This window comes from Esox lucius, chromosome 19 (assembly GCF_011004845.1).
Source record: "Esox lucius isolate fEsoLuc1 chromosome 19, fEsoLuc1.pri, whole genome shotgun sequence".
Lineage (NCBI taxonomy): Eukaryota > Metazoa > Chordata > Actinopteri > Esociformes > Esocidae > Esox > Esox lucius.
This window is the reverse complement of record NC_047587.1, coordinates 19,363,877-19,387,585: the sequence shown is the minus strand read 5'-3', so window position 1 is coordinate 19,387,585 and position 23,709 is coordinate 19,363,877. Positions and strand designations below refer to the sequence as shown.

The 23,709-nt window shown below is 44.9% G+C and overlaps 1 protein-coding gene across 4 annotated transcripts in view; it reads right to left on the bottom strand.

The window, feature by feature from the left end:
* The window catches only part of wwox (WW domain containing oxidoreductase), a 155,682-nt gene that overhangs the window by 119,326 nt on the left and 12,647 nt on the right, over nucleotides 1-23,709 (bottom strand). For all 4 annotated transcript variants that reach the window (XR_003777465.2, XM_013138927.3, XM_020040428.2 and 1 more), the window contains exon 5: nucleotides 18,924-19,030. Coding sequence is in view for 3 of the 4 variants with exons in the window: in XM_013138927.3 (XP_012994381.1) it covers nucleotides 18,924-19,030 (107 nt within the window). In the remaining variant the exon portion in view is untranslated. The remainder of the gene's footprint in view (nucleotides 1-18,923; nucleotides 19,031-23,709) is intronic.

The following is a 23,709-nucleotide window of genomic DNA, read 5'->3' as shown; positions in this document are numbered from 1 at the left end:
AATCAGAATTGTGTACTTAAAAGTGGAAACAACAGTCCTTTCCTCATTAACTTATAGGTAAAGATGCTCCGTAGCATGAAATTACCCATGAGCCTCCCTCTCCAAATAACCCAGTTGGCAAACAAATGATCCGAGCAGACACAGTAAAAGGAAGATTATTAAAATAATAGGAGGGATTTAAATCTGCATCCACAGAACAACTCAGCTAAAGACTGCACAATTACTCCCTATTCCTTCCCCCTGTTTATTCCACCTCTCTGCCCTGAGCCTTGTGCGCCTCCACTTCACTGTGTCCATCTGTTCTCCTGGAACCACAGACTATGGGAAGAAAAGATTTACCTCAGGTAATAACGCACAGTATCACATTATCCAAGGAGTTGATTATTTTAGTGTGTGTGTGTGTGTGTGTGTGTTGTGCTGTCCTGAATGGGTCTATTACAGGTCAACTACAGATGGGACAGCTCTGTCCAGATATAACATTATTCTCCCAACATAAAACTGGTCAACGCTTCTTGTTACATCACTAGGCCTATGCGGCCTTCTCTGGGAGACACCAGGTCTGCGCTAAATAAAGAAGGGGAGGGGTAGAACAGCGTTACCGGGACTCTCAGGTGGACATTAGCTCTGAGTTATAGTCCACATTTACATGTCAACCAGCCTCTGAGGAGGACCGGCCACCCTGGTACCACCCACTCACACCCCCATCACACCGCGGGCACGCAGGGCAATCAGGGAGATTTACAGAGCTTCGCAGCCCACCTCGGACACCTCTGGCTGGGACAGACAGCCCATTGCCAGCACCTGGCCTAAATATGGGCCCTCTGGGCCTCGTCCAGAAGCTGGGGAATGGCAGCACTTAACAAGACTGAGGAAGAGAAGAGGAGACAACTAAGGGGAACAGGCTGTGAAGCAGAGGGCAGAACAAAGCATCTGTCTGTCTGGCTGCTGAGAACAGGGAGAACAGTAGAACAGAGAGTGTCTGCCTTTATTTCGTGCTCAGCTGATGTCTCATTATACCACGGTAGGACCAGGATGAACTTGTCACCCTGTGCGGGGATGGTTCATTACAGTGTCAGTAAAGACATCGTCCCTCTGCTCCTCAGGGGCTAATGTAGGCACGTAAAGGCCTCACCTCATGACGCTGCTCCACACACGCTCACAAACACTACGCAGTCATGTAACACACTCCGAGAGAGCGTTATCCAGTGTGATTTGCAGATAGTAAATGGCTCACCTGAGAGCTCCCTGTCCTGTTAGTGCCTTCTCATGGATGGAAACTGCTAGGGAAATACACACACTATTTTATATACACAAACACACACACACACACACACACACTCACTGTTGTATTGATATTGTGAGTCTGGCATCTGTTCACCTCCTCGTTACTGCTTAGATAGCAGCATGGCACCCTACCACGGTGTGTGTGTGCGTGTGTGTGCGTGTGTGTGTGTGTGTGTGTGTGTGTATGTGTTCGTGCGTGCGTGTGCCCATCGGGGACAGGCAAAGGTCACAGCACACAGGAGAGGCCAGAAGGAGAGGCCACTAATAGAGTTGGACCATAACACTGACACACCAGGGTCCTAATCAACTGCACAGTACAGGCCACTTCCACACATCCACGGCCTGTCTGTCTTCTCCTGTCTGTCTGCCAGTCTACAGGTCTGTCGGTCTTCTCCTGTCTGTCTGTCAGTCTGACCTCCAGTCTATCTGTCTGTCGGTCTTCTCCTGTCTGTCTGTCAGTCTCCCTCCAGTCTATCTGTCTGTCTATCTTCTCCTGTCTGTCTGTCAGTCAGTCTGTCTGTCTTCTCCTGTCTGTCTGTCAGTCTCCCTCCAGTCTATCTTCTCCTGTCTGTCTGTCAGTCTCCGTCCAGTCTATCTGTCTGTCTGTCTTCTCCTGTTTGTCTGTCAGTCTCCCTCCAGTATGTCTGTCTGTCTTCTCCTTTCTCTCTGTCAGTCTCCCTCCAGTCTATCTGTCTGTCTTCTCCTGTCTGTCTGTCAGTCTCCCTCCAGTCTGTCTGTCTGTCTTCTCCTGTCTGTCTGTCTGTCAGTCTCCCTCCAGTCTGTCTGTCTGTCTTCTCCTGTCTGTCTGTCTGTCAGTCTCCCTCCAGTCTGTCTGTCTGTCTTCTCCTGTCTGTCTGTCTGTCTGTCTTCTCCTGTCTGTCTGTCAGTCTCCCTCCAGTCTGTCTGTCTGTCTGTCTGTCAGTCTCCCTCCAGTCTGTCTGTTTGTCTTCTCCTTTCTGTCTGTCTGTCTTCTCCTTTCTGTCTGTCTGTCTTCTCCTTTCTGTCTGTCTGTCTTCTCCTTTCTGTCTGTCTGTCTTATCCTTTCTGTCTGTCAGTCTCCCTCCAGTCTATCTGTCTGTCTGTCTTCTCGTTTCTGTCTGTCAGTCTCCATCCAGTTTGTCTGTCACCTGGAATGCCTTTCCAACAGTCTTGAAGGAGTTCCCATAAATGCTGAGCACTTGTTAGCTGGTTTTCCTTCACTCTGCAGTCCAAATCATCCCAAACCTTCGCAACTGGGTTGAGGTCAGGTGGTTGGGGAGGCCAGGTCATCTGAAGCAGCATCATCACTCTATTCATTGGTCTAATAGCCCTTACACAGCCTGGAGGAGTGTTTTGGGTAATTGTCGCATTATAGTCGCATTAAGCGCAAACCAGACAGAATGGCGTTTTGCTGCAGAATGTTGTGGTGTACATGCTGGTTGAGTGTGCCTTGAATTATAAATACATTACTGTATGTCACCACCAAAGCATCCCCACACCATCACACCTCCTCCGAAGGACACAGCAGTTGTAACCAAAAATCTCAAATTCTAACTCAAAGGACAGCATCTTGCCAGGATCTCCTCTGAACAACTGATGTTGAGATGTGTCTGTTACTGTCAGGTCCTGGCCGGGGGCCTCTAGGCATCTCTATGCATCCGGGGGCCACTGTCAGGGCCTGATGCCTCTATGGCCTCGCTGCGCTGCCATTTGACTGTGGCCAATTAGAGGCAGCTGCCCCGTATTGCCTCTAATTGGGGACCCTACTTAAGTTAGCCTGATTGCCTTCCCTTTGTCAGTCATTGTTGGCGTTCAGCTTCAGTTCAAGTTTTTTGCTCTTCGTTATTATTTTGTAATCAGTCCAAAGTGAGTAATTGAAATAATAAAGTAATGTTCGGGAAAGAAAATCGCCCTGATCCACACGTCCTGCCTACCTACAACCGTGACAGAATGACCGACCACAACAGGACAAAACTGCAAACAACGGTGGAGAAGATTCGCATCATTTTTGAGGAGCTTTAGAGTCGGGGGTCTGGATCCCTGGCCGGAGGATCCAGAGCTCCATAGTAGACGGTGTCCTCAGCGGAGGGATCCCAGAGAATTGGCTTGGGAGGCGGAAGTGGGGTCTGACGACTCAGCGATCTGCAAAAGACCCCTCTGCATCACCCGCGGGGGTTGGCAGATCAGCCTCTGCCGATGCGGGAGTACCTCGTAACCACGGTGAAGGAGGAGGAAGCGCCTCCACAAGACAGGTACTGGGGGAGGAGGGAGAAGGCGAGCGTGACACATCTCTCTCTGACTACCAGCCTACAACAGCCGCCAGAGAGAGTCAGAGGCCGGCCTCCGGGGAAGCAGGTGAGGCAGGGTTTGGGGAGGCAGTACCGAGTGTCCATCAGTGACGTTGGGCCCCGGTACGGTAACGGCTGTTCCGCGTCCGCGCACTAGGGCCCCACTGCCGATGGTATGGGTGGAGTATCCACTGGCGGAGTATGCGCTGGTGAAACCGGTACCTGCTCCGCGCACTAGGGCTCCCCAGCCTGTAGGCGGGGCGGAGAATGGCGGAGGTTGGTCCGGTGGAATGCCGCTGTACAGCGTTATTTCATAGATTTTATGTCTTCGCTATTATTTGTGGAAAATACCAAAACCCTTGAATGGCTAGGTGTGTCCAAACTTTTGACTGGCATTTCATATATTTTTGCTGACAGGAAGAAGTGTTAAAAGAAGTTTCCAACAAGCATAAACAGCATGATTGAGCTAATCAAGGATGTGAACAAAGAGTGAGAATCAGACAGACTGAAAGAGAGACAGAGAAACAACGAGAGGTTTAGAGAGAGACGGAGAGATATGAGAGACAGAGAGGGAGAGAGACAGAGATATGAGAGAGAGAGACAGAGATGAGAGACAGAGAGGGAGAGAGACAGAGATGAGAGACAGAGACAGAGATGAGAGAGACAGAGAGGGAGAGAGAGACAGAGATATAAGAGACAGGCCTACATACATAGGATGAGACAGTGAGCCGCTGAGAGAGACCAAGATATATGAGAGAGAGAGACATGAGAGATATAAGAGACATAGAGACATGAGACATAGAGACATGAGAGACATAGAGATATGAGAGACATAGAGAGCAGATATAAGTGCAGAAAGTTTGTTGTGAGGAACATTAATCAAAATGTTTGCCCAGTGGGTAACCATATGGCTAAGCAGCAGGCCAACAAAGCAAACCTGCTGATCCCAGGTAACACTGCCCTATTAACTCTACTGAATGGATCCATCTCTACCTCCTCACAGTGGAGGAAAACGAGAGGATGGGGGAGGAAATGCAGGAGAGTGGACGAATCAAAGCCAGGTGATGAATGAGGTGGACACCAGGGCCTCAGGTAGACCCTGTTGTGAGAGGAGGAGATGAGGAGATGAGGAGAAGAGAGATGGAAGATTAGAGAGTTGAGCACTGATCTTGTCCCTGACCCCTATTTGAGTTTCTTGCTAAATTTGCATATTCTTGTCAGGATTTTAACTAGGCACTTTTCCCCAAAAACATGTTGAAATACTTGAGTGTTTGAGTAAATTAACTATACTATATTCCCCAGTTACTGTACCCTGCCCACCCCATACAAATATCCTCTACTCCATCCATACCAACATCTTCTACCTCACACATACCAATATCTTCTACTCCATCCAAACCCATTAAAATATATTTTACCCCACACATACAAATATCCTAAAAGATGGCATATTATCAAGATAGGTGTTTGGATGCTGATTGGTCGAGCAGTGTTCCCAACTGTGTTGTATTGACTGTCACGGACACTCGCAGCTGGTGTGCCGACGGTTCCATCGCTGTGCCTCCAGAACCCTTTCATCAGGTTCTATGTGCTGTCCACATGATGTACTCTATGAATCCAGTCCCACAATGTTCTCCCTGTGTGCCAGTCTGACCTGGAATTCAAACTGAACTGGCTGTGGGTTCCAATGGATGAACAGACCACACAAGACAACTTAAAAGGCAGCGAGTCACTCTTCCAGCCTGTTTGACATGGCTGTTGAGTTAGCCAGCATGTGACAGGAACTGCACCCAGCCAGCATGGCAACCACATCATGGTTTTCCAATCCCAGGTCAAAGAGTTGCCTGGTCCTCTACTGCTGAACGATGACATTCACCTGTGACTGTTCACGACGAAGTGCTGCCTCAAATGCCTTATTGTTTAATTAGAGCAGCAATTACCCCCCCCCCCCCCCACACACACACACACACACACCACCCCCCGCCTCTCTGTGCATTTTGGGCTGTTGCTTTATGACTCAGATGGGACTCTGTTAATGAGGAAGTGTCTTCCAAATCCAGTGTGGTCCGGTCCGCACTTCGTCTCGGATTAGAATGAGGCTATGTAATGAAGGCCATTCATCTCAAGACCGTTCACACACACGGACATTCACGTGTGTGTGTGTGTGTGTGCAGGAAGGATCACATCAGACACGCACACGCACACGGCTACTTTCCTAACATCCACCTTTTGACAAATGTTTGGCAAAGGGAAAAGACAAATTACAAAGAGGCCATAATAAAGGAACATTTCTGTCTATACTTCTGATACATGGCACAATAAATCCATAGGACAATAACTATTGAATGACTGCACTTGAGGCAACATTAGGTCAGCCACAAATGTACAGCCTGCTAAAGCATTGTAATGTGAAAGGCTCTCCCCCTCCCTGTCAGGGATCATTGACATTAACCTGGAGCACTGCTCTTCCCAGGGTTCACTCTGTTGCTCTCCACACGTCACACGAACCAGCTTTATGGCCCACATCCATCAGTCGCACACACACACTCACACACCAGTGTCAGGCCCTGAGATTTATGGGAGACGGGGAGTTAGCAGCTGATGGTTGAGCATCAGTCTTGCTGAGGACAACCTGTGGTCTGCCAGTCTGCCCCAGGCTGGAAAGATGAACCTCTTCATCTCCACCCTCCTCTCCTTCTCCTCGTCTCCCTCACCTAACCTCCTCTCCTTCTCCTCGTCTCCCTCACCCAACCTCCTCTCCTTCTCCTCGTCTCCCTCACCTAACCTCCTCTCCACTGCGTCGTCTGTCCTCTCCTCCATCATTGCATGAGTGATGATCTTACCTGATGGACATTTGGTAACAAAAAGGTTACAAGGATGACTGACATGCTCTGCTTCCCTTTCAGACCTGCAGGCTTTTTCCAGTCTTCACACATCTCATCCTTCTCTGTCTTTCTCACTCTCCCTCTTCACCCCCATCTCTCTCTCCCCCTCTTTGAATTCTCTCTATCTTCCTATAGCTCTTTGTGTGTGTGAGACACACACACACACACACTTCCCTCCCCAGGTTGTTAGAGCCCCATAGTATTGGCTCTTTGTGGGAGCTTGTGGGAGTTGATCCCTCATTATGCTACAAGCAAAACTTTATTTGGCCCAATTCATCGTCACACTCTGCGAAGACATACTTTCCATACTAATTCAGTATTTTACATAGTATGGACATGAGAGTCCTTCAGAAGGAGGACGAGAGGCACAGATGAACTTACTGCTCAATGACTGACCTGAGAATGAAAGAGAGCTGTCAATGAGCCTGTCCAATGACAAAGGGAAAAATGGGGTACGATGAGAGAAAGAAAGGGAGAGACAAAACAGAGGGAGTGAGATGGGATGATGGAGAGAAAGAAAGAAAGAGAGAGTTACCCAACATCGACTGCTATAGTTTCGAGATGATAGGACATGGGAGAGGTCGATGCGGGGGTCAACAGGTCAATGTCTATGTAGTCATCTTTATGAGACACGCTTTCCCCCGATGCCTCGTTCATAACCACAGTTGGAGTAACATCTCAGGTTCATCGGTCCGACACATTGGAGCCACACAGAGGGGAGTTGGACTTGCACACACACACCTCCCCGTCGGTACATAAAGCAATATTGCCCTGTGGTCCCCAGCAGACCTACGCCCTAATAAAGGCTTACAGTCTGAAGGAAACAGCTCCGACACCTCAGAGACTCCCTCTGTGCACACGCACACGCACGCACACACACACACGCTCGCAGGCACGCACGCACACACAGGCAGACATGGTCAAAGAGAGACAGACAGGAGACAGAGACAGACCATTAACAGACAGACAAGTACCCAGAAGCAGTGACCACAGGTGGTGTTGTGGAGGGTGGTTGCTGTGATCTCTGAGGTAGACCAGAGTAGACCAGAGGTTTAACCTGTAATATGCTGCTGGGTCCCCGAATGCTGCTTTACTGTAGAGCAAATTACACCAGCTCCCTGGCCTGAGACCAGCACGCACACACAGACACACATGCACGTGCGCACATGTGCACGTGCGCGCATGCGCGCACACACACACACACACACACACACACACACAGCTGGACTACAAACACATGGAACAAGGGAACAAAGGTAAACCTCTCACAAATATAGACAAACACAGATGGATCCAGGGAACGCGCCACAGTGTGGGTGTGTGTGTGTGTGTAGGTGTGTGTGTGGGGGTGTGTGGAGCTGCACGAAGGCCCTGGCTGCAACAACATCACTGATCAACAAAACGTTTTATGGTGCTGCATCACACTCCATTAAAACCCTGATTGTGCTTTAAAAACATGAGGCTCCCTGACGGCCAGAACAGATGAACAGCCGACACAGCCTCTCATCTCCTCGCAGGGTCACCACACGCAGGCACTAGAATGGTTTCAGCACATTACAGACATCATAAACGTTTTAACACATTACAGCGCGGCTTTGGCGTTTTGGTTTGGCAGTACCCGTCGCTACCATCGTGGTGGACAAAAAAAAACTGGTCACGGATTTGGTAAAGGTGGGTTGAGACATGTCGGAGTAGCAGGATAATTATTTATTAATGACTCTAATTGATTCAGCATTGTGCCACTTCGGCTCTCTGTTGATGGTACTACTTGAGGGGGGAGGGAAATGCTTGCATGCTTTGTGAGTCAGCTTATATGGCTCCAAAACTACTCTTTAAAAATAACTCCATAATAATAGAAAAATAAATGACTATAGAATAGTTTACATCTTGTCAGTCCTAATTATTAATTTGAATGTGTTTAGTTATTTCCTTTACTGTCATTACCGTACTGGAAACATGGGATTGGAATACAAAAACTTGCTCCGGCCTGTACTGATGGTGTCGGTGATGCAGATATGCAATCTGAAGTAAATCACTTTGCGAGAAATTTGATGGCGGATAACTGGTTTTGTTTGAGCAAAACCATTAAGGAAATCCCGGCGCCAAATGAACCTCTCCTTCCACCAATTTGGTTCAGTTCCCAAAATTCACCTGTTTCCAAAAAGAGCTTTTTAAAAGACCCATCACTATTCATATGCCTTGTTGATACAAGTGTGTGTGTGTGTGTGTGTGTGTGTGAATATGATCAGACATTTTATTCTAGCTCTGAATGACATGCATTTTAACAGAAACAGTTAAAATCCAGGCATTTATTCAACAATAATTAAATAGATGTTGTATGTACACAGTAAGCCTGTTCATTTTAGTCTGCATATTTATTTAGGGTTGTAATATTGTGAGTGTGTGTGTGTGTGTGTGTGTGTGGGTGAAAAGAGGTGAGGGGATGGGACAATGTTTTATTATTGTGGAACAAAAATTTATAAAGACGAATCATTACATAATTTAATTAATGTTTGATTCTGTCTCCAGTGCATATTTAGTATAAAGTAATTGAAATAACAATATCTACACAATGTTTTTAACCTAATTTGGGTGCCAAGCTGAAAACGTTTAACAACACTTGTTCCAGATAACTACAGCTTGGGAAAAAATTAAGAGACCACTGCACCTTTTACTTTCCTTTCCAAAAAAGTCGAAAGGTAAGGTTTTGAGTGAGGAACAGAAGGGTTAAAATGAAGAGACCACTGCAAATTGAACGCTTCTGTTCCTCACTCAAAACTAAAAAAAAGAAAAGAAAAAGGTGCCGTGGTTTCTTGATTTTTACCAGAGCTGTAGATAACAACTAGATAGTTTGGCCCAGCTAGTGGCACAGGACAAAGATAATTTCCTAAATCAAGCCTTAGGAGCTAATTACATAACTAGCTTGGCATGCTAACTAATGATATATAACATCAGGTTTGCAATCCCTGTTTTTATAACCAATCCTGACCTTGGTATTACTATAACCCAACCAACAAATCACAGAAAAGTGATGCCTTAAGTCATTAGAATTTTCTCCAAAATGTCCTCCCAATTCCATTAGGACTGCTAATGCTAAACAACATCCGGACCAAAAGACACAATTATAATGGGAAATTCAACGTATCTACTAGCTTTTGTATTGTGAACCAAAATAGCTCAGTTACTGCCTATACAGTGTATATATTGTTGTTCCTTCCATCCTTAGCCAGTGTAATTGAATGTGAGCATGTCAAGGGAATGTTTGCACTGCACTAAATGCGATATTCAGGGGCATGTGAACACTCGCTACACTGATGAGGATTATGTCTGTTTATATGATATGATATGTTTCTGGTGATTATATTAGCAATATTTTTGTCATGCACAAGTAACTGGTTATGTTTTAATACCTATAATCCTAAAAAACTATGATGACGGCTTTAACGATAAATATAAGGCAGTAAGGCCTTAAAATAAATATCTCGTGGCCAAACAAGTGCAACGTAATCCCATTGTTGTCAATAGCTCCATGTGTGTTTGTGGTAGAAACTTCTCTTTTTTACTGTGTCTGTCTCATTCTTCTGAATCCTCCTATTTAAGCTGCTGCGCTGAAGCCACTCAAAAGTCAACCTGGTTACTGCCCACAGTTGTTGATAAGAATAAGAACAATAAAAACAATTCAAAGTGGGACGGACTGGGTAAAGTATTAGTCATCTCTTTATTTTAGCAAATCCAAATCCTGCAAGGCATGGGTCCTAATGGAGCAGCGTTTCTAACATTTGATCATGTAAACAAACAGTCTATTACATCCGGCATAGCTTGAACGAGCCACATCACACTGCAAAAGCCTTAAACACCTAGAGATTTTTTGGATTACTCTTAGGCATATTATTCTTTTCAAATGTTGCCCAGTTCACAGGTCCCCTAATGATATGAGACATGAGACAGCTGTGTCTTCTGCCTTGTACAGTACGTCCACCAGTGTGTGTGTGTGTGTGTGTGTGTGTGTGTGTTTGAGTGAACAAAAAGGCTGGAGCCTATGTAAAGGCATTAACACTCACCATGGTGTAGAACTGAAGGCATAAACTGACAGAACCTGAGCAGACAGATTATTACCTTCGATCTGGTGTTACAGGTACATTCACACAAAACCATGTGCTTAGACAACATCCTGTTCACAAATAACTACTTTATGCACTCCACTACATCATCATACTGTATACACTATAAGTTAAATTACACCGTTTTGAAATGAATGCAACAAGTGTCTTATCTGCTAGCCAAAGAAAAGTGATCACATCACTGCGAGGCCTAGTAGATACTAAAATGAATTCACTGTGCATCAATGTGTCAGAGTTGGTCATCACATACAGTAGTATCATGACACCAAGTACACATCAAACCTGGCGAGGGTGACGAAACAGGTAAAAAGAGACGTAAAAACACACAATGTCTATGCTACTGCCAGCTGGATAGGCATATCTGATGTGAAATGTGTGCAGGCACGTTGCATGCAGAGTGCCTTTGATGTATCGACTGAATCTGGGAACCTGAAAGTTTGAATCCATGTACAGCCTCCAGTTCTATATGCAAAAGCACGGGCAGACAAAAGTGGAGGAGTCTGGAGAGACTGTTGTGGGCAACAGGAGAGGAGGGACAAGGTCATACTGGAAGCTATCTTAGACATCTTGTTATCTACACAATAGATATGACATTTGGAGATTAAAAGGTAAAAAAGGTAAAGACTTTCACCAGCAGTAAATTGTTACCTCGCCACAACAACAGTAAGTGGATTCAACAGAGGGCAGACAAAATGGTAAGGGCTAAGCACACAAAAAACAGGCGGATTAAAACAAGAATAATACCTACAGCTTCCTGTGAAGTTCTATAGGCAGTGCGGGTCTCTACGACTCTGCTCAGCACTTCTCAGTCACTAACACACACTTGCCCCGCACCGCTGAAAGAGAAAGTGCGAAAGAGAGAGAAAGAAAGGTGACACTGAACCCCGGCAAAATGCCTACTGTGGATATGCGTAACCCCTCACCTATCCCGCCATTAAGAGCCCCACCCAGGGTGAAATATCAGGGAGACCGCCCCGAACGAGGGAGCACGGATGGCAAAGGAGCGAGGGTCTGAAGTCCTAATAGGGTTCACACAACAAAGGCCAGGTGGTGTGGAAGCCATAAAGACCAAGACAACCCCTACGGCGACGGCATCAGTCATCTAAATCAGCCAGAGTCCTGGTGTCTGACCGCTGGCTGGTGATCACCACGCCAGCACACGCGCACACCTTACCACAAGCCCACAGAATATTGCATATGGAGCAATATTAAGCAATATGATTATGTGATTTATTTAAAATTATTCCTCTACGGCTCTTTCTGTGGAAGATTTTCCTATAGCTCTATATGTTAAGTGCAATTAGGCCGGGCACTCTCCCCTTTAGAAGAAAGGGGGCTCCATCTAGAAAGACGGAAGACTGCTAACTGTCTGCCCCTGTGTGTGTGTGTGTGTGTGTGTAATGACTATGCAGTCCAGCGTGCTTCTGTGTGGGGAAAGTGAGTGAAGAATGCTAGCGAGGCACTTTAGGCTTCTCCCTGGCCACTCTATTAGCAGTCTGGAGAGAGTGATGTATGTCCCAAGCCAGGAAAAATGCATAATCAAGCATTTAAACACACCACAGTCTTTCAGTCTTTCACTCTCACACACACACACAGAGTACATACAAATACAGACACACACGTCATGATCCACCACACACGTGCAATGTTTGTCCACACACATAGGATCATTCAAATGCATCCCATAAAACCCTCCATAATATCCAACCTAGATATTTTATACAGTATCCATTCACATTATGCACCTGTGTAACATCTGGCTAAAACCCCTACAGTACACAACAGTAAATGTGGTGTTGGTGAGTGTACGTAAGTGTGTGTCTGTTCTGAGCAGGGATCAGGGACAGAGAAATAGCTATGGGGGCTAGTGGAGTGCTCCCCTCTCATTTACATCACACCAAGCCTCTGCTGCACTCCATCTCTCCACTAAACCAACAGGGTGTTTCTGGCTGAGCAGGAAGGGCCCACAAGAAGCAAAGAAATAAATAAGGTGAGAAATGCGAAAGTGTCCCTGGGAGACCAAGAGACATGCTACTAATATGTGAGGAAACAGACCAATTTGCAGCGCGTGTCGTACAGGGAATAGGACAGAGTCCCATGAATGATCCTGCTCATGTAGCTGAGACGAGACAAGATGAGGAATAAGGGGAGGCAGAACACTGGGCTTTAATGTGAGGTGTGTTGGTGTGGGCTTAGAGGATCTGAAAGGGGGCTCTGGGACTGCTTATGCACAAGCCTAAACGTCTGGCAGCAATCTGGCCTGGATTTATGCATCTATAGCAACAGTAGATTCTCTGTATATCCCTGTGTATGAATTATGAATGGACAACAAATACCTTCAAAGTAGAAGGGGGTAGTTCAGAACAAAACATGTCAGGTTTTTTTCTGCAATAACATGATGATTATAAAATGAGTAAAAAGACCAAATGCTAACAAAAGCATAACCACAGTGTCGTAAAAATAAATTTAAAAAAGTGTGCTCAGTAGACAGTAGGAGGAAAGGAGAGAGAGAATGGGAATGAGAAAGACAAAGTATGAAAAAGAAAAGATCAGAAAACAAGAGACAGAGAGAAAAAAAGAATAGAGATAGAACCAATAGAGATGCAGCCGCCACAGACTGTTTACTCACTGTTTACTCGCTGTTTACTCGCTGCATAGGAGCAGAGAGACAAGTAACTAAAAGGTTCAGAAACCATTTCTTCCTGTAAACCACTGACCACCTGTACTCACTCTGCTCATATGGGCACACATAAACTCACGCACCAAAACATAGTTACACAAACAGTCAGTGTAAATCATTTCTGAATGTAATACAACCTGTTGCCGATACGGCTGCTATATTGTTTCTATTGTTGTTTTTTATTTACGATCTCCCTTTTTTTTTTTATCAGTGTTGAGTAGGAACCTCAGAGTGAAAATTTTATTATGTACTTTGGCTTTGGCTCTACGCATATGACCATTAGAATTGTAAAGTTGAAAAACTGAAAACGAGACACAGAGAGAAAGAAGCAATGAAAAAATGAGAGGGAATTAGACAGAGGGAACAACAGTAAAAAACAACAGAGAGAAAGAAGGAATGAAAATATTTGAGGGAATGAGACAGAGGGAACAGGAGTAAAAAACAACAGAGAGAAAGAAGGAATGAAAAAATTTGAGGAAATAAGACAGAGGGAACAGGAGCACAGGGGCCTGCTCACTGACCTGGGAAATGAGGGCCAATTTCCACACTGGTTTGGTGAAGATAATGAGAAAAAAAGAGAAAGAGAAATGGAGGGAGGCAGCAGGTTGCACACAGGGAGACGTAAGTCAGGACCAAAGGAAAAAAAGGAGAAGAAAAACAGAGGGACAAGGAGAACAGAGGGGAGAGGTGACAGTCGTCAGATAACTAAAAGAGCAGCATCCTGGAGGCACTGGGGGTGGGGGAGTGACGGACGAGGTCAGCGTTTCATATGTGTCACTTCCTGTTGGCCAGTGCAGCAGGAGCGTGCACGGCTTGGCAGCATGGCCGCCGGCAAGGAAGACTGACAAAGAATGTTACCAGACTTGTGAGATAAACACACACGCAGACACACACACACACACCTCATCCCACTCCAAACTGGGTGTAGGTACAGTGCAGTACAGTGTATGTGGCATCACTGGCCTACAGCATCGGCATACTGTACATACAGACTAATGAAGACAGACACACAGGTAGAGCCTTACAGAACCACACACAAGATCTTTCACACTAATTCATACAAAGAAACAAACGCACACTTCAGTAGAACTTAAGTTGGACTGGGAGCTCTGCTCGCTACCTCGCGATCTCCTCTGTCCATTGTTCCTGACCGAGAGCGCGGTCTATAACCAGTTTACCGCCCGATGCGCAGTAGCTAGCGAGCCAGTGCTCATTTCGTTTTTTACAGAAAACGCTCAACAACAACGAGAAGTGGACTAGAATTGGTTGTACATTATCTACAACAAACCAAGAAAAAGACTTGTGAATTGTAATCACGGTGGAGAAACTTGGGGTTACTGTAATCCTCAAGAGAGATCTCAATGCACGGTATCCTACAATATGTCACAGTAATGCAACTAGTAGCTGTTAGAGTGTTCATGGTTAGCCATTTGGTTCGACAGCTAACTCATCTTAAAAGGGTAGGGTATTGTACCATTATTGCTGTCACTAGTCACAATGCAGAACTTTAATTCTAGTTAATGATAGCGTTAATGTTAGTTGCGTGTGCAGGTGCTCATCTTTTTAGTCCAGCTTGTCCAAGAAATCAGGGATGTCAGAGCTTTGTGTCCAGACAGATTTGAACCACTTTCTGTTAATAAAACTGTATGGCTAGTTAGTCATAGTTCAATAGCAAAGGTGTAGGAGGGAGTTTGATATGGGGGGGCACATTTTACAGTTTTCACAAAGTATTCTTATTATTGACAGAGATACTATGAGTCACACCCCATAAAACCATTTGGCACCCTGTTTATTCATACATTTTTTCCATCCACTTCAAATATTGTCTGTGTAGGCTTACACCACCTCTGTGTTATGATGACTGTAAATATCTAGAACAATGTGAATTTCATCAATACTGGCTAACTACAGGGAAATATATATTTTTTAGATAAATTAAGTAAATATGTTGAGAAACGTCACCTTTTCCTGACAATATTTACATGGTTATCAAAAAGCACAGCCAGGTTAAGCCTAAACAAAACACAGACCTCGTTTGAAGCGATTCTAAAAATCCTTATGGGATAAATGAATGGTGAAACACCAAAAGAACAAATATCACATTTTGCCGCCGGATTTCATGGTATATAGTTGAGTCGTCTATTGTGTCTAAAATTAGAATAACATTTCATGATTTTCCGTGACTAAAAGCAGGCTAACTAAATCTATTGCGTCTAAGATTAGAATAACATTTCATGATTTTCCTTGACTAAAAGTAGGCTAACTAAATCTATTGCGTCTAAGATTAGAATAACATTTCATGATTTTCCTTGACTAAAAGTAGGCTAACTAAATCAATTGCGTCTAAGATTAGAATAACATTTCATGATTTTCCTTGACTAAAAGTAGGCTAACTAAATCTGGGAATCAGTGATTACAGGACTGCCAGGCCCTTTCAGTATACCGTTATCAGAAAGAGAACCCAGGTCGCCATGTTGGGCTTGCATAGCCAGGTAGTGTATCAGTCCAAAGCACAAGTTGGAAGCTCCTACAACTAACTGATTTGCTGGACAGTACAAGCCTCAGCAACTAACTACTCCCTCTTTCTGCTTATTCTGTATACTGTCTCCCTGGCCCTGGTCAGGGTTAATGCTGCTGTTGGACATTAGAGGAGGAGGGCTTTCTTCTCCCAGCAGCCCTGGTGGACAGCAGGCTTTACCCTAATTGGTTCCTGAGCACAACCCTGACACAACCGTCCACAGCAGCCAACTACCATTTTAATGCCCTGAAACACACACACACACACACACACACACACACACCCACACCCACACACCCACGCATGCACATACACATTTACATACACACTTCTGCAAAACACTTCTGTAAACAAGAACAGGACAATCAGTGGCTAGCTGACTAATTACCGCCTGTACAAAACACCTCATTAGCATTTCCTACAAAGGAGAACGAGAAGAGGTGGGTTAGCGATATTCAGCGCAGAGGCCATGGGCCTTGGTAGGCACGCCAGTAAGAGGGCGGTATCTCGGGGGAGTCCATTACGCCTCTCCAGTGGGGACAGTGAAGCCAAAAATAAGCAGAATTTTAGAGGCCATCAGGAAAAATAAATCAGTTGATCAACGCAGCAACAATTTGGTTGTTAACCAGCAGCTTAACCTGCTGTCCTGTGAGGGGAATATCAGATGTCTGGGTTAGGTCTACAGGGATATGGTGCTGTATCACTCACAGAACACTGAGGGTGGTTAGTTCAACACCTAGTACCACTATGTACAGAGGAAACCTCCCACATAGTTAGCATGACCCACAGGACTCGGGCCTGTATACAACAGCCAGGTCTGCCATTGCATATACAAGTGACCACTGCACCTTTTTATTTCCTTTCCAAAAAAGTCAAAAGGGAAAGTTTTGAGTGAGGAACAGAAGCGTTCAGTTTGCAGTGGTCTCTAAATTTTAAACCTTCTTTTCCTCACCCTAAACCTTCCTTTTTGACTTTTGTGGGAAGGAAAGGAAAAGGTGCAGTGGTCTCTGAATGTTTTCCGGAGCTGGAGGAGTGGGTTTCTCTGGGCAGGATATGATTAGACCCATGACATCTGACCTCCTTTCTAACAGACTGTCTGTCCTGACCCCTGGCATTCCCTCTCTGTCAACTGACTATTAAACTCACGGCAGATGACCCCACCGTCCGGTGCCATCCCTACCGCCACCCTTGGCCTATGATAAAGTTCCTGTTCTGAGCCAACAGAGAGACAAAGACAGAGTCCGGCCGGGATCACAGTGGCAGCCCAAGCAGCCAGGTAGTCCGGGGTCAGATGCTATCAAAACAGCAGCTCAGCACCTGGCAGCCCTGACGGAGCTTTGTCCGCCCGCCACCGGGAAGCAGATATTGTGACATTTTTGTAACCTTTTGTGTAGAAGACCTCAAAATGTACCTTCTTATCACAACAACCTTAGTGCGGGAGCATGGGAAGAGCAGGACGGAGGAATCCTTCCCATTCTCCCGCTCCATCCATTCCCAATGACTCGCTCCCAGGATTTATTCCCATACCGTGACTCTTATTCATTAACCTGCTATATGGGCTTCCCTTTTAGATAGAAATATGGATGCTCAGCACATTGAAAGGGCTTGTTGAGACTGTAGATTCAAGTGCTGGTTGACATATTCTAAAATCCTCTGTGAATGATGGTTTACAAACATGCTAACCGAAATTAATATCCAGATTCCTTATTGGCTTGAGTGACTGGCTGCAACTCGAGCTTCTATTTGAGCTGAAAAACAGTTGCATACGGTTTATTCTGACCATTATGACAAATGAGCATTGAAATAAGTCAATTGTGGACGAGCCGCAGTTAAGCCCAACAGGTCAAACCACATGTGTGTGTCATCCGTTTCAATGATGTTGCGTTCCATAATGTTGGTTTGAGCAATCTACAGTGCAGACTGAACTTGACTAGAAACCATTCAAACAGACCCAGCGTTTATTTAAAACAGGCATCTGTTTACCGAAATGTGTCTATGCCCCAGTACATAAAAAAATGACACACAGCTATCTGAGACAGAGTTTAGTTGACGTTTTACGGTAATAAATGCACCATAAATATGTGCGAATAAACACGTCAACACTGGTATGCTGGCGATGGTTTGCAATGGATAAATGACTGTGTCGTGACATTCACACTTACGATCCAGTGACAATGATAAATTAACAAACCCACTAAGAAATCCATCTGAGAACAAACTGAGGTCTTGCTGAAGAAAGAAGTTTGTTCAATTACAGATCCGGAGTTTAAATAGCACATCCTGCTATCAATCAGTCTTTTCCCTATTTACTCAGACCTCACTCTTTCTTCTCAGTTTCTGTTATTATGCCATCTGGCACTCTCTCAGCCCAGTTTCAGCAACAAGCTCTTCGCTCGTCTCTCTTCACTCTCCCTGCCATCCTTCCATCTCCCTTTCCCACCCGTCCTACCTCTCTCCCACCCGTCTCTCCCACTCTCTCCCACCCGTCCTACCTCTCTCCCACCCGTCCTACCTCTCTCCCACCCGTCCTACCTCTCTCCCACCCGTCCTACCTCTCTACCTCCCGTCCAACCTCTCTCCCACCCGTCCTACCTCTCTCCCACCCGTCCTACCTCTCTCCCACCCGTCCTACCTCTCTCCCACCCGTCCTACCTCTCTCCCTCCCATCTCTCCATCTCTCTCCCTGCCATCTTTCCATCTCCCTTTCCTTCCCGTCTCTCCCAACTTCTCTCTCCATCTCCCTCTGTTTGCCGTCTCTCCATCTCTCTCCCTCTCCATCTCTCTCCCTCTCCTCCATCTCTCTCCCTCTCCTCCTCTCTCTCCCGCTGTAATCAACTCAGTACTAATGGCTTATTCTTTCTGCTCCAGCAGCCACATCCTACTTGTTTATTTTCCCCCACTCGTAAATCTGAGGGTGCGTTGCGGGCGCTAAGATATTACCACTATAATCTCAGGTAATTATCAGACACTCCCGTCCTCTCCCCCACACACACAATATTAAATAGCCATCCCATTGCAGTTCCCTGTATCCCTGATGTGGGATTGAAGTGTTTCCAGTTTGTGTGTGTCTGTGTACGTTCATAGACTACAATAGTGTGGGTCTTTGTTAACTGTCTACAATAGTGTGGGTCTTTGTGGGTTCATAGACCATAGGAGTGTGGGTCTTACCCATTCCTGCTTGATGAGGCTGACGGCCTTGCTGGCCTTGGAGAGATTCCTGCAGGCCAGGATAACATGGGCCCCATGGAGGGCAAACGACTTGGCGGTTTCCAAACCTACACACAGAGAGCAGGAAGAGAGTGACGGAGTGAGCCGGGTGAGAGGAGAGGGCATGGGGACCCAGAGAGGGGGGTGGGAGGAGAGACCGAGCAGAGGGAAACAGAAAAAGAGGAGTTATTTGGGGAGATAATTTGCAGATACTCAGGGTAGTTGACTGTGAAGGGCTAGAAGATGAGTTGGAATCCCTATCTATGTTTCATATAACTCCTATCACCGAGGAAGGAACCCAAAGGGTCTACTGGGGAAAGTTAATCATGTCTCAGTGAAGTGATGAAACTGATTGAATTAATGTGGTTCAGGATTCAAAACAGTCAGAGAAACTAACCGGAAGCCATGTCGCAAGGTATCTCTATCCACTAGTTAATACTGACAGAAACAGGGACATTCATATTGGTTAGGGAGGTATGGCAACTTCAGTTCTGCTTGCAATGATGATAATGGTATTTGTGATTAGGTTTAAAACTGAAGTTACAGAGAAAACAACTAGAAAATGAGAACCATTCAAACTGACTTGATAATAACTTCCATATCAAACCTTGGTGTGATATTGTAGAGCTTCAAAGACTGACTGATAAAGAAATGTTTTACATCAAAAGAGTTGTTCTGATGGGAATTGGGATTTATCAGTCCAAGACTACTTCACGACTCCGTCCAAATCAAACTGACAAAAAACCAAGATACCAACGAAAGTTCGTTTCCAAATTGCCAGTCTAAATGGGTCATTTTAACCCAGAGGTAGAATTCATTTACAAGATTAACTTTTTCTTAAATCATATTTTTATTTCCGTCCGTGAAAGTTGATATTAACAGTGTGCTATCAATCACTCTGTATCCACTGACAGCAGTACATTACTTATTTTCCAATATTTTAAACCAAAGACACACACACACACACACACACACACACACACACACACACACACACACACACACACACAAACAGACGCGCGCACACACACGCACGCAGAGTGGTGAGTGGCAGGCAGATAGGGCAGGTTGGTGCACACTAAGTGGTTGTGGCGGAGAGGAGCTGAGAGGAGGCAGGCAGACAGCCAGGCAGACAGCCAGGCAGACAGCCAGGCAGACAGCCAGTATCATAGCCAGTGTGGATTAAAACCAACCAGTAATTAGATTAGGTCTTAATCTGATTTTCGTTAAGTGGAGAACTAGAAGGCCTAATTGTGAGTGGAGTGTTAAAAAGTAATATCTATTAAAACTGTAAATTGGAGTGGGGCACTCTGACAACTGAAGCATGGAATTAAATCACATGACACCTTATTAGGTGCAATGGAGAGAGATGCCACACTAGATGACCCCCTCACAGGAACAGAACAAGAAAATAATAACAAAATGAATCAAGATACTTTTTAAAAAGTGCTTTAACAGGAATAATCTAACCCTCCCTGTACCTCTGTCTCTCAACCCCTCTTTCCCTCAATCTCTTCATTTATATACATTACCCTTCATTGTTAATGCTGTATGTGACTATTGTAGCTGGAAATGGCAGACTTTTTACCGAATACCTACAATGGGGAGAACAGTGTATTTGATACACTGACGATTTTGCCGGTTTTCCCACTTACAAAGCTTGTAGAAGTCTATCATTTTTATCATAGGTACTCTTCAACTGTGAGTAACGGAATCTAAAACAGAAATCCAGAAAATCACATTGTATGATTTTTAAGTAATTAATTTGCATTTTATTGCATGACATAAGTATTTGATCACCTACCAACCAGTAAGAATTCCGGCTCTTTAAACAGAACAACAGTTTTCAGCGGTGCTAACATAATGGCAAAAAAGGTTTTCTAATGATCAATTGGCTTTTTAAAATGATAAACTTGGATTAGCAAAATCAGGAGTAATGGTCGCTGATAATGGGGCTCTGTATGCCTATGTAGATATTCCATAAAAATCTGTCATTTCCAGACACAATAGTCATTTGCAACATTAACTGTATTTCTGATCGATTGGGTGATATTTTAAAAGACATAAAAAATGCTTTTCTTTCAAAAACAAGGATATTTCTAAGTGTTCCCAAACTTGCTGCCGCAGCTGTGGGAGAGTAGACGATCAAGACATCTCACAAAGCGCCAAGCACAGCTGATTTTGAACACACTGCTCACTCAACCAGGCTGTTTTAGCTACTACACGTTTCAGTGGAAAGCCTCTCCCAGCCTACAACCACAACTGAGGTTTACCTGTACCTGACCGAAACACAAGTAGTTCCAAAAGAGCAACGAGACAAAGCAGCCCTGTCCAACATCCACACTCCCCGAGCAGCATCGACCCTATGCTGGACCTTCCTTCCTCCCTCTTTCCTCAATATCTCCCTTCCTATTTCCTTCCCTCATTACCTTCCTTCCTCCCTCTTTTCCTCAATATCTTCCTTCCTATTTCTTTCCCTCATTACCCTCCTTCCTCGCTCTTTTCCTCAATATCTTCCTGCGTCTCCCTTGCACTCAAAATCTTCTTTCATCTCTGTTTCCCTAAATGGCTTTCTCGCGCTTTCCCAAAATGCCTTTGGTTTTCTCTCCCTTTTTCTTTTCCTCTCTCCACATAACAGGAACAGGTACTCATGGGTAAAACGGGACTGCTTCTCCAACAAAACATCAGATTCACTCTACGTAGAACAACTAAGCGGAAAGCATCAAACCGAACCAAACAGGAGGGCAGACACGCCTGCTACAGCTTAAACAACAGTTACTCCATCCTCTCTAAATTGAACAAGAACACTGGCAGCTGGGTAAACAACGCCAGCACACACTCACTTGTTGTGTGAACCAAGCATGAAAGTGAAATTAATGGACACCAGTGTTTTCCATAATGGAGTACAAATTAGAATATAGCAGCAACAACAACAAAACGGGCGACAGAGCTGTGTTTCCTCCGTGACAAATAACAAGGGCTTGACATTAATTGTGAAATAACGAGTGCTGCCGGTTTACAAAGGCCGCCCTCATGCCTGTGTTTCCTGTACAGGAGGTAGTGCGGAAATGAGTTCCTGGTCAGGTAAACGACGGGGGGGGGGGGCCCAGACTGTAGAACATGACAAGAGGTCAGGTTTCACTGTGTGTTCTAGTCAGAGATAAAGAGAGGCCATGGGCTGTAATACGACTCAGCAAGCATTTACAGGAAAAACACACTCCACACTTTGAGGGCTGCTTTGCTAGACACAGACAACACCTCCTCCAGGATTAGGAAACCAATGACTGTAGTCATTTCTGTTGTTAATGTGCTGATAGCTGAAGCACAGAAGGGAACAGCGCCTCGGTTTGTACTAGCGCTAAGATATAGGACCCACAAGCCTACTCATCAATTATGTGGATAACATTACATCATGACATTATATGATGTGAAGGATGTGAAGGATGACTTTTTCTAAGTCAATAGAAATAGCAGCACAACATTGCTTTGTGTCCAGGGCAGTGAAAACATAAAGACCTTTAGGGTTGCAGTGACAGCTAAAACCGAATGGAAACCATATTGCATACCAGATAAAATAATGTACAATTCAAGAAAATCACTCAGTTGGCCCATTGAGTTTTTCCCACACTTTGGAAATACAGGAAAATAAGGAAATTGGCCTATAACAGTCAGGATAATCTAAGCCTTTAAACCAAGTAGCTGCCATCCAAGCATTGGTCATTTCTAAACAGACAAATAATCAGTTGAAATGTAAGAAGTATGTTCTGTGATGAGGAAGAAGGGATCAAGCCATCTGACAGAAGGATTATGAGGGTCCACTTCATGGAGTTTATTCAGCACCTCTGACTCAGTAACCACCTGCAAGGAGTGTCATGGTTCTGGATAAAAGAAAGAGCAGCTTCAGGGTTGGTCTATTCTGAGTGGCTTAAAGGTGAGATGATGGATGGACAAGGTGTGGTTGAGTCACATACGGACCCAGACTGGATGAAACAGTGATTAAAGATATTTGTCATACCCTGGTTGTCCTCAACCTGGTTTTCCTCAACTACCATGAAACCTGTTTAAGAAACATGGGCAGTTTTAAGGACGGTCTATCCTCCATGCCTTTCACTATTTTCCAGACCTTCATGGGTTAAGACCAACAATGAGAGATCTGTTCCTTAAAGTAACCTACAGCATTCTGGCCTGATGGACAACCTGAGTGCAATTATTTCTTTGTCAAAATGATAACCAGTCAGCTGGATTATGGGTATATTGAGCTAAAATGGTGTTCCTAAGTTGGTGTAACTCTGCCAAATGGTGTTCTTAGGTGGTGTAACTCTGCCAAATGGTGTTCTTAAGGTGGTGTAACTCTGCCAAATGGTGTTCCTAAGGTGGTGTAACACTGCCAAATGGTGTTCCTAACGGGGTGTAACTCTGCCAAATGGTGTTCCTAACGGGGTGTAACTCTGCCAAATGGTGTTCCTAACGTGGTGTAACTCCGCCAAATGGTGTTCCTAACGTGGCGTAACTCTGCCAAATGGTGTTCCTAACGTGGTGTAACTCTGCCAAATGGTGTTCCTAACGTGGCGTAACTCTGCCAAATGGTGTTCCTAACGTGGTGTAACTCTGCCATATCTGCACTGGTTTTGCTGATCATTTTACTATGACTGTGATAAGTCAATGTTAATTAGAATCTTCACTGAAAGTGCCTTTAAATCAGACAACTGACATTATACCGACAACTAAATTACCAGTAAATGGGGAC